The 15,775-nt window shown below is 36.8% G+C and overlaps 2 protein-coding genes across 2 annotated transcripts; one reads left to right on the top strand and one right to left on the bottom strand.

The window, feature by feature from the left end:
* The first annotated feature begins 13,138 nt into the window (after window positions 1-13,138).
* On the top strand, window positions 13,139-15,073 carry LOC129749770 (4'-phosphopantetheine phosphatase). The gene is made up of 5 exons (XM_055744844.1): window positions 13,139-13,543; window positions 13,605-13,807; window positions 14,242-14,384; window positions 14,460-14,748; window positions 14,826-15,073. The coding sequence occupies exons 1-5, from the start codon at window positions 13,296-13,298 to the stop codon at window positions 15,011-15,013; spliced, it is 1,071 nt and encodes a 356-aa protein (XP_055600819.1). The 5' UTR covers window positions 13,139-13,295; the 3' UTR covers window positions 15,014-15,073.
* Window positions 15,069-15,766, bottom strand: LOC129749772 (iron-sulfur cluster assembly 2 homolog, mitochondrial). The gene is made up of 2 exons (XM_055744846.1): window positions 15,615-15,766; window positions 15,069-15,560 (listed from the first exon to the last, which is right to left on the bottom strand). Exons 1-2 carry the CDS (start codon window positions 15,653-15,655, stop codon window positions 15,167-15,169), a joined length of 435 nt encoding a protein of 144 aa, XP_055600821.1. The 5' UTR covers window positions 15,656-15,766; the 3' UTR covers window positions 15,069-15,166.
* Window positions 15,767-15,775: the final 9 nt, after the last annotated feature.

Below are 15,775 nucleotides of genomic sequence, written 5' to 3'. Positions count from 1 at the left end.
CAGTACATCTCTGATGGTTTTTGAATGAAAATTTGGATTTTTCCGTACAAGCCTCCTTACTAATTCAAAACACGTTGTTATAATTCAGGACTTAATCAATCGCTTCCAAAAATTTTATTGCTATTTTTAGCTGTAAAAACAACCAAACAAAGTTATTGGAGGTTTACGAATTAATAAATTTGAAATTTCCAAACAAATTTTACAGCGGAATTATGTACAACAATGGGGCAGGACGATATTGAGCGGACCAATTGTTGCACGATCCAACATATTTTCTGGTTAAGTATGAATCATAATTTTTTTTTTCAAAATCATGGTGTTAAAATTGTCCAACAAACGTTTCGTATAGAAAACTGATACGAAAAATGTTTTGATCTGACGTAAAACCTTATTTGCCGTAGAAGAAATGTTAAGTTTTTTGTTAACAATTAGCACAAAAAACACGCGAAAAAAACAAGAAAAATTAAATCTGTCATAAGATACACACTTACCAGCAGAAAATATCACAAAAGCCTCATTTCATCAGAAAACATTCCGAATTACACGATTCGGTATTATTTTTGAGGAAAAGTTGAAAAACAGCTGAAATATTGACAATTTAAGTCATGCTGTGCAGCGATGGGTTAGGGGACAACGATTGGCAAATCACCCTATTTCGCACTTTTCCTTAAGAGTTTATCTTTTTTTTTTTGTTCTGTTTCGTTTCGGTGCTATGTTTTTTATCCTGACTTCTGGATTCTGATAACAAATGGAAACATTAAATGATAAATCATGATCTTATTTGATTTATATTACAAAATTCAGATTCTCTGACCGAAAAGAAGCTGAATTTCGAAAGCCGTGCGTTCTTCTTCTGTTGGTGGGTACAACGTAAGAGAAAAAAAAACCACAGGTTTTATCAGCCAATTTTCCAGACCGCTGTGAAGTTAGGTACAACGGCGAAACATTTCAAAAGCCCTGAAATAATTCCATAAAATCGAGCAGTGCTGCCAAATTGTATGAAATGTTATCGAAAAGTAAAGCAATTCAAATAACAGATAAACGCGATGTACAGAATAAGCAATATTCTATGTAATAAATTAACTGGGCCACCTAGTAAAAGTGGCACTATACCGGTCAGAGGCGAGTTATAGGGTTTCAAAGTTCAGTATGCCGAATTTTTTTTGAAAATAAAAAAAAATGCAATTTCAATGTTTGAAAAATGTTGTTCAAAAACCTCGATATAAACTCGTAGCCACTATATCAGGAGTGTTCTAGAGACTGTCCCGAACAACCCAGTATAGGTGGCACTACCAGAACTAGGGTCAGAGGCGAGTTATAGGGTTTCAAAGTTCAGTATGCAGATTTTTTGTTGAAAATAAAAAAAATGCAATTTCAATGTTTGAAAAATGTTGTTCAAAAACCTCGATATAAACTCGTAGCCACTATATCAGGAGTGTTCTAGAGACTGTTCCGAACAACCCAGTATAGGTGGCACTACCAGAACTAGGGTCAGAGGCGAGTTATAGGGTTTCAAAGTTCAGTATGCAGATTTTTTGTTGAAAATAAAAAAAAATGCAATTTCAATGTTTGAAAAATGTTGTTCAAAAACCTCGATATAAACTCGTAGCCACTATATCAGGAGTGTTCTAGAGACTGTCCCGAACAACCCAGTATAGGTGGCACTACCAGAACTAGGGTCAGAGGCGAGTTATAGGGTTTCAAAGTTCAGTATGCAGATTTTGTGTTGAAAATAAAAAAAATGCAAGTTCAATGTTTGAAAAATGTTGTTCAAAAACCTCGATATAAACTCGTAGCCACTATATCAGGAGTGTTCTAGAGACTGTCCCGAACAACCCAGTATAGGTGGCACTACCAGAACTAGGGTCAGAGGCGAGTTATAGGATTTCAAAGTTCAGTATGCAGATTTTTTGTTGAAAATAAAAAAAAAATGCAATTTCAATGTTTGAAAAATGTTGTTCAAAAACCTCGATATAAACTCGTAGCCACTATATCAGGAGTGTTCTAGAGACTGTCCCAAACAACCCAGTATAGGTGGCACTACCAGAACTAGGGTCAGAGGCGAGTTATAGGGTTTCAAAGTTCAGTATGCAGATTTTTTGTTGAAAATAAAAAAAAAATGCAATTTCAATGTTTGAAAAATGTTGTTCAAAAACCTCGATATAAACTCGTAGCCACTATATCAGGAATGTTCTAGAGACTGTCCCGAACAACCCAGTATAGGTGGCACTACCAGAACTAGGGTCAGAGGCGAGTTATAGGGTTTCAAAGTTCAGTATGCAGATTTTTTGTTGAAAATAAAAAAAAATGCAATTTCAATGTTTGAAAAATGTTGTTCAAAAACCTCGATATAAACTCGTAGCCACTATATCAGGAGTGTTCTAGAGACTGTCCGGAACAACCCAGTATAGGTGGCACTACCAGAACTAGGGTCAGAGGCGAGTTATAGGGTTTCAAAGTTCAGTATGCAGATTTTTTGTTGAAAATAAAAAAAAAATGCAATTTCAATGTTTGAAAAATGTTGTTCAAAAACCTCGATATAAACTCGTAGCCACTATATCAGGAGTGTTCTAGAGACTGTCCCGAACAACCCAGTATAGGTGGCACTACCAGAACTAGGGTCAGAGGCGAGTTATAGGATTTCAAAGTTCAGTATGCAGATTTTTTGTTGAAAATAAAAAAAAAATGCAATTTCAATGTTTGAAAAATGTTGTTCAAAAACCTCGATATAAACTCGTAGCCACTATATCAGGAGTGTTCTAGAGACTGTCCCAAACAACCCAGTATAGGTGGCACTACCAGAACTAGGGTCAGAGGCGAGTTATAGGGTTTCAAAGTTCAGTATGCAGATTTTTTGTTGAAAATAAAAAAAAAATGCAATTTCAATGTTTGAAAAATGTTGTTCAAAAACCTCGATATAAACTCGTAGCCACTATATCAGGAGTGTTCTAGAGACTGTCCCGAACAACCCAGTATAGGTGGCACTACCAGAACTAGGGTCAGAGGCGAGTTATAGGGTTTCAAAGTTCAGTATGCAGATTTTGTGTTGAAAATAAAAAAAATGCAATTTCAATGTTTGAAAAATGTTGTTCAAAAACCTCGATATAAACTCGTAGCCACTATATCAGGAGTGTTCTAGAGACTGTCCCGAACAACCCAGTATAGGTGGCACTACCAGAACTAGGGTCAGAGGCGAGTTATAGGATTTCAAAGTTCAGTATGCAGATTTTTTGTTGAAAATAAAAAAAAAATGCAATTTCAATGTTTGAAAAATGTTGTTCAAAAACCTCGATATAAACTCGTAGCCACTATATCAGGAGTGTTCTAGAGACTGTCCCAAACAACCCAGTATAGGTGGCACTACCAGAACTAGGGTCAGAGGCGAGTTATAGGGTTTCAAAGTTCAGTATGCAGATTTTTTGTTGAAAATAAAAAAAAAAATGCAATTTCAATGTTTGAAAAATGTTGTTCAAAAACCTCGATATAAACTCGTAGCCACTATATCAGGAGTGTTCTAGAGACTGTCCCGAACAACCCAGTATAGGTGGCACTACCAGAACTAGGGTCAGAGGCGAGTTATAGGGTTTCAAAGTTCAGTATGCAGATTTTGTGTTGAAAATAAAAAAAATGCAATTTCAATGTTTGAAAAATGTTGTTCAAAAACCTCGATATAAACTCGTAGCCACTATATCAGGAGTGTTCTAGAGACTGTCCCGAACAACCCAGTATAGGTGGCACTACCAGAACTAGGGTCAGAGGCGAGTTATAGGGTTTCAAAGTTCAGTATGCAGATTTTTTGTTGAAAATAAAAAAAAATGCAATTTCAATGTTTGAAAAATGTTGTTCAAAAACCTCGATATAAACTCGTAGCCACTATATCAGGAGTGTTCTAGAGACTGTCCCGAACAACCCAGTATAGGTGGCACTACCAGAACTAGGGTCAGAGGCGAGTTATAGGGTTTCAAAGTTCAGTATGCAGATTTTTTGTTGAAAATAAAAAAAAATGCAATTTCAATGTTTGAAAAATGTTGTTCAAAAACCTCGATATAAACTCGTAGCCACTATATCAGGAATGTTCTAGAGACTGTCCCGAACAACCCAGTATAGGTGGCACTACCAGAACTAGGGTCAGAGGCGAGTTATAGGGTTTCAAAGTTCAGTATGCAGATTTTTTGTTGAAAATAAAAAAAAATGCAATTTCAATGTTTGAAAAATGTTGTTCAAAAACCTCGATATAAACTCGTAGCCACTATATCAGGAGTGTTCTAGAGACTGTCCGGAACAACCCAGTATAGGTGGCACTACCAGAACTAGGGTCAGAGGCGAGTTATAGGGTTTCAAAGTTCAGTATGCAGATTTTTTGTTGAAAATAAAAAAAAAATGCAATTTCAATGTTTGAAAAATGTTGTTCAAAAACCTCGATATAAACTCGTAGCCACTATATCAGGAGTGTTCTAGAGACTGTCCCGAACAACCCAGTATAGGTGGCACTACCAGAACTAGGGTCAGAGGCGAGTTATAGGGTTTCAAAGTTCAGTATGCAGATTTTGTGTTGAAAATAAAAAAAATGCAATTTCAATGTTTGAAAAATGTTGTTCAAAAACCTCGATATAAACTCGTAGCCACTATATCAGGAGTGTTCTAGAGACTGTCCCGAACAACCCAGTATAGGTGGCACTACCAGAACTAGGGTCAGAGGCGAGTTATAGGGTTTCAAAGTTCAGTATGCAGATTTTTTGTTGAAAATAAAAAAAAATGCAATTTCAATGTTTGAAAAATGTTGTTCAAAAACCTCGATATAAACTCGTAGCCACTATATCAGGAGTGTTCTAGAGACTGTCCCAAACAACCCAGTATAGGTGGCACTACCAGAACTAGGGTCAGAGGCGAGTTATAGGGTTTCAAAGTTCAGTATGCAGATTTTTTGTTGAAAATAAAAAAAAATGCAATTTCAATGTTTGAAAAATGTTGTTCAAAAACCTCGATATAAACTCGTAGCCACTATATCAGGAATGTTCTAGAGACTGTCCCGAACAACCCAGTATAGGTGGCACTACCAGAACTAGGGTCAGAGGCGAGTTATAGGGTTTCAAAGTTCAGTATGCAGATTTTTTGTTGAAAATAAAAAAAAATGCAATTTCAATGTTTGAAAAATGTTGTTCAAAAACCTCGATATAAACTCGTAGCCACTATATCAGGAATGTTCTAGAGACTGTCCCGAACAACCCAGTATAGGTGGCACTACCAGAACTAGGGTCAGAGGCGAGTTATAGGGTTTCAAAGTTCAGTATGCAGATTTTTTGTTGAAAATAAAAAAAAATGCAATTTCAATGTTTGAAAAATGTTGTTCAAAAACCTCGATATAAACTCGTAGCCACTATATTAGGAGTGTTCTAGAGACTGTCCCGAACAACCCAGTATAGGTGGCACTACCAGAACTAGGGTCAGAGGCGAGTTATAGGGTTTCAAAGTTCAGTATGCAGATTTTTTGTTGAAAATAAAAAAAAATGCAATTTCAAGGTTTGAAAAATGTTGTTCAAAAACCTCAATATAAACTCGTAGCCACTATATCAGGAGTGTTCTAGAGACTGTCCCGAACAACCCAGTATAGGTGGCACTACCAGAACTAGGGTCAGAGGCGAGTTATAGGGTTTCAAAGTTCAGTATGCAGATTTTGTGTTGAAAATAATAAAAAATGCAATTTCAATGTTTGAAAAATGTTGTTCAAAAACCTCGATATAAACTCGTAGCCACTATATCAGGAGTGTTCTAGAGACTGTCCCAAACAACCCAGTATAGGTGGCACTACCAGAACTAGGGTCAGAGGCGAGTTATAGGGTTTCAAAGTTCAGTATGCCGAATTTTTTTTGAAAATAAAAAAAAATGCAATTTCAATGTTTGAAAAATGTTGTTCAAAAACCTCGATATAAACTCGTAGCCACTATATCAGGAGTGTTCTAGAGACTGTCCCGAACAACCCAGTATAGGTGGCACTACCAGAACTAGGGTCAGAGGCGAGTTATAGGGTTTCAAAGTTCAGTATGCAGATTTTGTGTTGAAAATAAAAAAAATGCAATTTCAATGTTTGAAAAATGTTGTTCAAAAACCTCGATATAAACTCGTAGCCACTATATCAGGAGTGTTCTAGAGACTGTTCCGAACAACCCAGTATAGGTGGCACTACCAGAACTAGGGTCAGAGGCGAGTTATTGAAATTCCATTTTTTTTTTCAACAAAATCTGCATACTGAACTTTGAAACCCTATAACTCGCCTCTGACCCTAGTTCTGGTAGTGCCACCTATACTGGGTTGTTCGGGACAGTCTCTAGAACACTCCTGATATAGTGGCTACGAGTTTATATCGAGGTTTTTGAACAACATTTTTCAAACATTGAAATTGCATTTTTTTTTATTTTCAACAAAATTCTGCATACTGAACTTTGAAACCCTATAACTCGCCTCTGACCCTAGTTCTGGTAGTGCCACCTATACTGGGTTGTTCGGGACAGTCTCTAGAACACTCCTGATATAGTGGCTACGAGTTTATATCGAGGTTTTTCAACAACATTTTTCAAACATTGAAATTGCATTTTTTTTTATTTTCAAAAAAAAATTCTGCATACTGAACTTTGAAACCCTATAACTCGCCTCTGACCCTAGTTCTGGTAGTGCCACCTATACTGGGTTGTTCGGGACAGTCTCTAGAACACTCCTGATATAGTGGCTACGAGTTTATATCGAGGTTTTTGAACAACATTTTTCAAACATTGAATTTGCTTTTTTTTTATTTTCAAAAAAATTCTGCATACTGAACTTTGAAACCCTATAACTCGCCTCTGACCCTAGTTCTGGTAGTGCCACCTATACTGGGTTGTTCGAGACAGTCTCTAGAACACTCCTGATATAGTGGCTACGAGTTTATATCGAGGTTTTTGAACAACATTTTTCAAACATTGAATTTGCATTTCTTTTTATTTTCAAAAAAAATTCTGCATACTGAACTTTGAAACCCTATAACTCGCCTCTGACCCTAGTTCTGGTAGTGCCACCTATACTGGGTTGTTCGGGACAGTCTCTAGAACACTCCTGATATAGTGGCTACGAGTTTATATCGAGGTTTTTGAACAACATTTTTCAAACATTGAAATTCCATTTTTTTTTTATTTTCTTAAAAAATCTGCATACTGAACTTTGAAACCCTATAACTCGCCTCTGACCCTAGTTCTGGTAGTGCCACCTATACTGGGTTGTTCGGGACAGCCTCTAGAATACTCCTGATATAGTGGCTACGAGTTTATATCGAGGTTTTTGAACAACATTTTTCAAACATTGAAATTGCATTTTTTTTTTATTTTCAACAAAAAATCTGCATACTGAACTTTGAAACCCTATAACTCGCCTCTGACCCTAGTTCTATTAGTGCCACCTATACTGGGTTGTTCGGGACAGTCTCTAGAACACTCCTGATATAGTGGCTACGAGTTTATATCGAGGTTTTTAAACAACATTTTTCAAACATTGAAATTGCATTTTTTTTTATTTTCAAAAAAATTCTGCATACTGAACTTTGAAACCCTATAACTCGTCTCTGACCCTAGTTCTGGTAGTGCCACCTATACTGGGTTGTTCGGGACAGTCTATAGAACACTCCTGATATAGTGGCTACGAGTTTATATCGAGGATTTTCAACAACATTTTTCAAACATTGAAATTGCATTTTTTTTTTAATTTTCAAAAAAATTCTGCTCACTGAACTTTGAAACCCTATAACTCGCCTCTGACCCTAGTTCTGGTAGTGCCACCTATACTGGGTTGTTCGGGACAGTCTCTAGAATACTCCTGATATAGTGGCTACGAGTTTATATCGAGGTTTTTGAACAACATTTTTCAAACATTGAAATTGCATTTTTTTTTATTTTCAACAAAAAATCTGCATACTGAACTTTGAAACCCTATAACTCGCCTCTGACCCTAGTTCTGGTAGTGCCACCTATACTGGGTTGTTCGGGACAGTCTCTAGAACACTCCTGATATAGTGGCTACGAGTTTATATCGAGGTTTTTGAACAACATTTTTCAAACATTGAAATTGCATTTTTTTTTATTTTCAAAAAAAATTCTGCATACTGAACTTTGAAACCCTATAACTCGCCTCTGACCCTAGTTCTGGTAGTGCCACCTATACTGGGTTGTTCGGGACAGTCTATAGAACACTCCTGATATAGTGGCTACGAGTTTATATCGAGGATTTTCAACAACATTTTTCAAACATTGAAATTGCATTTTTTTTTTAATTTTCAAAAAAATTCTGCACACTGAACTTTGAAACCCTATAACTCGCCTCTGACCCTAGTTCTGATAGTGCCACCTATACTGGGTTGTTTGGGACAGTCTCTAGAACACTCCTGATATAGTGGCTACGAGTTTATATCGAGGTTTTTGAACAACATTTTTCAAACATTGAAATTGCATTTTTTTTATTTTCAAAAAAAATTCTGCATACTGAACTTTGAAACCCTATAACTCGCCTCTGACCCTAGTTCTGGTAGTGCCACCTATACTGGGTTGTTCGGGACAGTCTCTAGAACACTCCTGATATAGTGGCTACGAGTTTATATCGAGGTTTTTGAACAACATTTTTCAAACATTGAAATTGCATTTTTTTTTTATTTTCAAAAAAAATTCTGCATACTGAACTTTGAAACCCTATAACTCGCCTCTGACCCTAGTTCTGGTAGTGCCACCTATACTGGGTTGTTCGGGACAGTCTCTAGAACACTCCTGATATAGTGGCTACGAGTTTATATCGAGGTTTTTGAACAACATTTTTCAAACATTGAATTTGCTTTTTTTTATTTTGAAAAAAAATTCTGCATACTGAACTTTGAAACCCTATAACTCGCCTCTGACCCTAGTTCTGGTAGTGCCACCTATACTGGGTTGTTTGGGACAGTCTCTAGAACACTCCTGATATAGTGGCTACGAGTTTATATCGAGGTTTTTGAACAACATTTTTCAAACATTGAAATTGCATTTTTTTTTTATTTTCAAAAAAAATTCTGCATACTGAACTTTGAAACCCTATAACTCGCCTCTGACCCTAGTTCTGGTAGTGCCACCTATACTGGGTTATTCGGGACAGTCTATAGAACACTCCTGATATAGTGGCTACGAGTTTATATCGAGGATTTTCAACAACATTTTTCAAACATTGAAATTGCATTTTTTTTTTAATTTTCAAAAAAATTCTGCACACTGAACTTTGAAACCCTATAACTCGCCTCTGACCCTAGTTCTGGTAGTGCCACCTATACTGGGTTGTTTGGGACAGTCTCTAGAACACTCCTGATATAGTGGCTACGAGTTTATATCGAGGTTTTTGAACAACATTTTTCAAACATTGAAATTGCATTTTTTTTATTTTCAAAAAAAATTCTGCATACTGAACTTTGAAACCCTATAACTCGCCTCTGACCCTAGTTCTGGTAGTGCCACCTATACTGGGTTGTTCGGGACAGTCTCTAGAACACTCCTGATATAGTGGCTACGAGTTTATATCGAGGTTTTTGAACAACATTTTTCAAACATTGAATTTGCTTTTTTTTTATTTTGAAAAAAAATTCTGCATACTGAACTTTGAAACCCTATAACTCGCCTCTGACCCTAGTTCTGGTAGTGCCACCTATACTGGGTTGTTTGGGACAGTCTCTAGAACACTCCTGATATAGTGGCTACGAGTTTATATCGAGGTTTTTGAACAACATTTTTCAAACATTGAAATTGCATTTTTTTTTATTTTCAAAAAAAATTCTGCATACTGAACTTTGAAACCCTATAACTCGCCTCTGACCCTAGTTCTGGTAGTGCCACCTATACTGGGTTGTTCGGGACAGTCTCTAGAACACTCCTGATATAGTGGCTACGAGTTTATATCGAGGTTTTTGAACAACATTTTTCAAACATTGAAATTCCATTTTTTTTTATTTTCTTAAAAAATCTGCATACTGAACTTTGAAACCCTATAACTCGCCTCTGACCCTAGTTCTGGTAGTGCCACCTATACTGGGTTGTTCGGGACAGTCTCTAAAACACTCCTGATATAGTGGCTATGAGTTTATATCGAGGTTTTTGAACAACATTTTTCAAACATTGAAATTGCATTTTTTTTTTATTTTCAAAAAAATTCTGCATACTGAACTTTGAAACCCTATAACTCGCCTCTGACCCTAGTTCTGGTAGTGCCACCTATACTGGGTTGTTCGGGACAATCTCTAGAACACTCCTGATATAGTGGCTACGAGTTTATATCGAGGTTTTTGAACAACATTTTTCAAACATTGAAATTCCATTTTTTTTTTTCAACAAAATCTGCATACTGAACTTTGAAACCCTATAACTCGCCTCTGACCCTAGTTCTGGTAGTGCCACCTATACTGGGTTGTTCGGGACAGTCTCTAGAACACTCCTGATATAGTGGCTACGAGTTTATATCGAGGTTTTTGAACAACATTTTTCAAACATTGAAATTGCATTTTTTTTTTATTTTCAAAAAAATTCTGCATACTGAACTTTGAAACCCTATAACTCGCCTCTGACCCTAGTTCTGGTAGTGCCACCTATACTGGGTTGTTCGGGACAGTCTCTAGAACACTCCTGATATAGTGGCTACGAGTTTATATCGAGGTTTTTGAACAACATTTTTCAAACATTGAAATTGCATTTTTTTTTATTTTCAACAAAATTCTGCATACTGAACTTTGAAACCCTATAACTCGCCTCTGACCCTAGTTCTGGTAGTGCCACCTATACTGGGTTGTTCGGGACAGTCTCTAGAACACTCCTGATATAGTGGCTACGAGTTTATATCGAGGTTTTTGAACAACATTTTTCAAACATTGAAATTGCATTTTTTTTTATTTTCAAAAAAAAATTCTGCATACTGAACTTTGAAACCCTATAACTCGCCTCTGACCCTAGTTCTGGTAGTGCCACCTATACTGGGTTGTTCGGGACAGTCTCTAGAACACTCCTGATATAGTGGCTACGAGTTTATATCGAGGTTTTTGAACAACATTTTTCAAACATTGAAATTGCATTTTTTTTTATTTTCAAAAAAATTCTGCATACTGAACTTTGAAACCCTATAACTCGCCTATGACCCTAGTTCTGGTAGTACCACCTATACTGGGTTGTTTGGGACAGTCTCTAGAACACTCCTGATATAGTGGCTACGAGTTTATATCGAGGTTTTTGAACAACATTTTTCAAACATTGAAATTCCATTTTTTTTTTCAACAAAATCTGCATACTGAACTTTGAAACCCTATAACTCGCCTCTGACCCTAGTTCTGGTAGTGCCACCTATACTGGGTTGTTCGGGACAGTCTCTAGAACACTCCTGATATAGTGGCTACGAGTTTATATCGAGGTTTTTGAACAACATTTTTCAAACATTGAAATTGCATTTTTTTTTTATTTTCAAAAAAATTCTGCATACTGAACTTTGAAACCCTATAACTCGCCTCTGACCCTAGTTCTGGTAGTGCCACCTATACTGGGTTGTTCGGGACAGTCTCTAGAACACTCCTGATATAGTGGCTACGAGTTTATATCGAGGTTTTTGAACAACATTTTTCAAACATTGAAATTGCATTTTTTTTTATTTTCAACAAAATTCTGCATACTGAACTTTGAAACCCTATAACTCGCCTCTGACCCTAGTTCTGGTAGTGCCACCTATACTGGGTTGTTCGGGACAGTCTCTAGAACACTCCTGATATAGTGGCTACGAGTTTATATCGAGGTTTTTGAACAACATTTTTCAAACATTGAAATTGCATTTTTTTTTATTTTCAAAAAAAAATTCTGCATACTGAACTTTGAAACCCTATAACTCGCCTCTGACCCTAGTTCTGGTAGTGCCACCTATACTGGGTTGTTCGGGACAGTCTCTAGAACACTCCTGATATAGTGGCTACGAGTTTATATCGAGGTTTTTGAACAACATTTTTCAAACATTGAAATTGCATTTTTTTTTTTATTTTCAAAAAAATTCTGCATACTGAACTTTGAAACCCTATAACTCGCCTATGACCCTAGTTCTGGTAGTACCACCTATACTGGGTTGTTTGGGACAGTCTCTAGAACACTCCTGATATAGTGGCTACGAGTTTATATCGAGGTTTTTGAACAACATTTTTCAAACATTGAAATTGCATTTTTTTTTATTTTCAAAAAAATTCTGCATACTGAACTTTGAAACCCTATAACTCGCCTCTGACCCTAGTTCTGGCAGTGCCACCTATACTGGGTTGTTCGGGACAGTCTCTAGAACACTCCTGATATAGTGGCTACGAGTTTATATCGAGGTTTTTGAACAACATTTTTCAAACATTGAAATTCCATTTTTTTTTTCAAACAAAATCTGCATACTGAACTTTGAAACCCTATAACTCGCCTCTGACCCTAGTTCTGGTAGTGCCACCTATACTGGGTTGTTCGAGACAGTCTCTAGAACACTCCTGATATAGTGGCTACGAGTTTATATCGAGGTTTTTGAACAACATTTTTCAAAAATTGAAATTGCATTTCTTTTTTTATTTTCAAAAAAATCTGCATACTGAACTTTGAAACCCTATAACTCGTCTCTGACCCTAGTTCTGGTAGTGCCACCTATACTGGGTTGTTCGGGACAGTCTCTAGAACACTCCTGATATAGTGGCTACGAGTTTATCGAGGTTTTTGAGCAACATTTTTCAAACATTGAAATTGATTTTTTTGTTGAAAAAAATTGTCTTCGCTTGTCTACGGTAGGAGACGAGAGGGTCAAAAATCTCATTTTTCTGTCCGCGTGGTATCTGAAGGGCCCCAGAAGTATTTCTTCAGTTCATTAGTTATGTCTTATAAAAATTCTATCCAATAACAATAACAGAAACGTGTAAGTCGGTTCCAAATAAAGTTTAAAAACATTATAGCAGAGCTTTTTCTAGCGAATCATAGATGGCGCTAGTCTAGTGAAATGTTTCAAAACTGACTAGCAGTGGTTGAAATGTTTTGTTCCTAGCTATGAAAACGTTTTGTTCCTAACTTGACACAAGCATTTTCCAGTCGCTGTTTTGTTTCAGTTTTGGTAACAAACATTCTGACATTAATTTGTTTTTGTGGCTTCCAGGCAGAAAGATATCTTTTTTTGTTGCAAAACTTTCGAACGGAAAACTGGACTTCAGGACACTGTATAACATAGGGTCACAATTCTGATCCCGATTCTGATTTTAAAGCTAGTGAACCGGTGAAACAATGAACGCAACTGGACGATTTGAACTGCTACAGGATTATGATAGCTACTGTCCAGATACTCTAGATCTTACCACAGATGCGGAAGCGAGAGAATATTGGTTTGCCTGCTTTGTCCGACTTGTGGCGAAATTCGAGCAACAAGCGGCCAAAAGCCAGAAATCAGACCCAACATCAACGGAGCGGGCAGCCAAATTCCGAAAGCATTATTTGGACCAGCTTGAAGCACTGAAAAACGGCGATACTAGTCTGTAAGTACGTTTGGAGTGTTTTCTTGAGTATCAACTTGATGGAATCTTGTTTTATTTTCAGCAACCATGTTTTATCCATAAGGGTACTGTTGGAGCTAAATGAATCATCATTACGGGCATATGGTTTCGATGACCCATGGAAGGAGCAGAAAAAGATAGAAAATGATGCATCCATTCGACAGCTGAGCGCCCGTCTCCAACAGATAGACGAGCTTAAAGGTTCCAACGATAAATGGATAGAAATAGTCAAAGGAGTGCTGGCTGGTAATGTTTGCCAATTTTATCTGGTATCAAGGAAATTAAGATAACACGCGCGGTCAAAATTAACGTGATAAAAGTATTTGCATTCATGGGAAATTTAGATTACGGTGGTTCATTATTTTCACGCATACAATAGCGATACAAAATGTCGGAAAAAATAAATTAGAAATATTTGACCAGTTCAATTTAGAAATTTAACAGTAGATATACAGTGTCGTTACCGTATGATGGAAAGCCTGTAAGCTGTGTGTTATTACTCAATCACCCCTTGTGCTGTTTAATTCACAAATCAATCAAATAGGATTCGTTTATTTATGGAATAATAGAATGTTTGATTACTTTTTAAATTTTTTCAGACAAAACTCTCAATAAGAAATGTTTTTTAACAAACGAAACCATTAATGTTAGTAATGTAAAGAAAATTTGTTCACTTGCAGGTAACATGTTTGATTGGGGAGCACAAGCTGTGTCCCAGATTCTCGAAAGTGATTCGAACTTCGGCCTGCATGAAGCATTGGAACGTATCCAGAAAAGACCCTGGCTGGTTGATTGTCTGGACGAATGGATAGTAAGAATGCAAGTGGGTGTGCAAATTTTGTTGTTATTTTGAAAAGCTCTTTAAATTTTCAATCAACATTATTTCATTTTTTTTCAGAATTCTTCACACAAGTGTGCGACTATTTTTACAGATAACTCAGGAATAGACATAGTATTAGGAATCATACCGTTGGCGCGCGAACTGTTGCTACGCAAAACGAAGGTTTATCTTTGCGCCAATACGCAACCTGCTCTAAACGATATTACGTACAGAGAGTTGCAAGAAGTTGTTAAGAAATGTTGTGCTGAATGCAATGTTCTGAACGAGGCTTTCAACACCGGTATGCTGGAAATACTCGGCAATGAACAGAACGGACCGTGTCTTGATTTCCGCGATATTACTCCAGGTAAGTTTTTTTTGTGCTCAAGCATTTCCCATAAAAATGTCGTTCTTATTTTATGTGTTAAACACTTTGTTACATAGAACTATGTGAAATGATCAACGTGAGTGACCTGATCATAATCGTTGGGATGGCTAGAGCTCTACACACAAATCTGAATGCCAAGTTTTCCTGTGAAGCGCTGAAGCTGGCAGTTGTTAAAAACGAATGGCTTGCTAAACGCCTGGGTGGTGAAACCTTTTCCGTAATTTGTAAATATGAAAACATATGATATTAGATGAAAACTGCGTATTTTCGAAGAATCCGATAAACGAGTTGATATGCCCTTTCAGTTGCTAATATATGTTTAATTTACTAAAACTATCCTAAAGCCATTAAACGTAACGAAGTACAACTAAACATAAGGATCATATGGGGAAATAAACTAGTCAATTTTGATAGAAAACGATGCCCCACAGGAACAACCCTGTTCTGCTTTGGGATTGTTTATGATTCTGAAACCGGAACGAATCAGCTCGGTATGGAAATCTATAGTAGATCCATCGACATACTCCAAAGAGGTGTCATCTATGACAACACGAGCATTCTGCTCCCCAAAAATCAGATCTTCCGGTAGAATCTTGTCGTCTATATCAAATTTGTACTGAAAACCGGAGCATCCTCCACCTTCAATAGTAATACGCAAAAATGATTTTTCGTCACAAATTTCCTTCAACCGTTTAACACAGGGTTCGCTGATCTTCAAGTGTCCGAGTTGTTTCGATGGTGACTCAATGGTAGAAAAATACGACGAAACACGCAGCAGCACCAGCGGATCTCTGAAAGCAACTCAAAATTAACCGGTTGAAATTTAAGAGTTAGATTTCTTTTACCTGGCTAATTTAACCAATTGCAAACTTCGATGCAATGCCATCGCTGTAATGTTGAAATCTTCTGCAGGATTATCTGTTTTGATTACGTTCACTGACAGTAACGGAGTGAAAACATTCCTTAGGGTACCCAGTCATTCAAAATTGTTATACTTGAACTTGTT

This window comes from Uranotaenia lowii, chromosome 2 (assembly GCF_029784155.1).
Source record: "Uranotaenia lowii strain MFRU-FL chromosome 2, ASM2978415v1, whole genome shotgun sequence".
Taxonomy (NCBI): domain Eukaryota; kingdom Metazoa; phylum Arthropoda; class Insecta; order Diptera; family Culicidae; genus Uranotaenia; species Uranotaenia lowii.
Note: the sequence above shows the minus strand (reverse complement) of the source record. Positions and strands in the feature narration are given on the sequence as shown.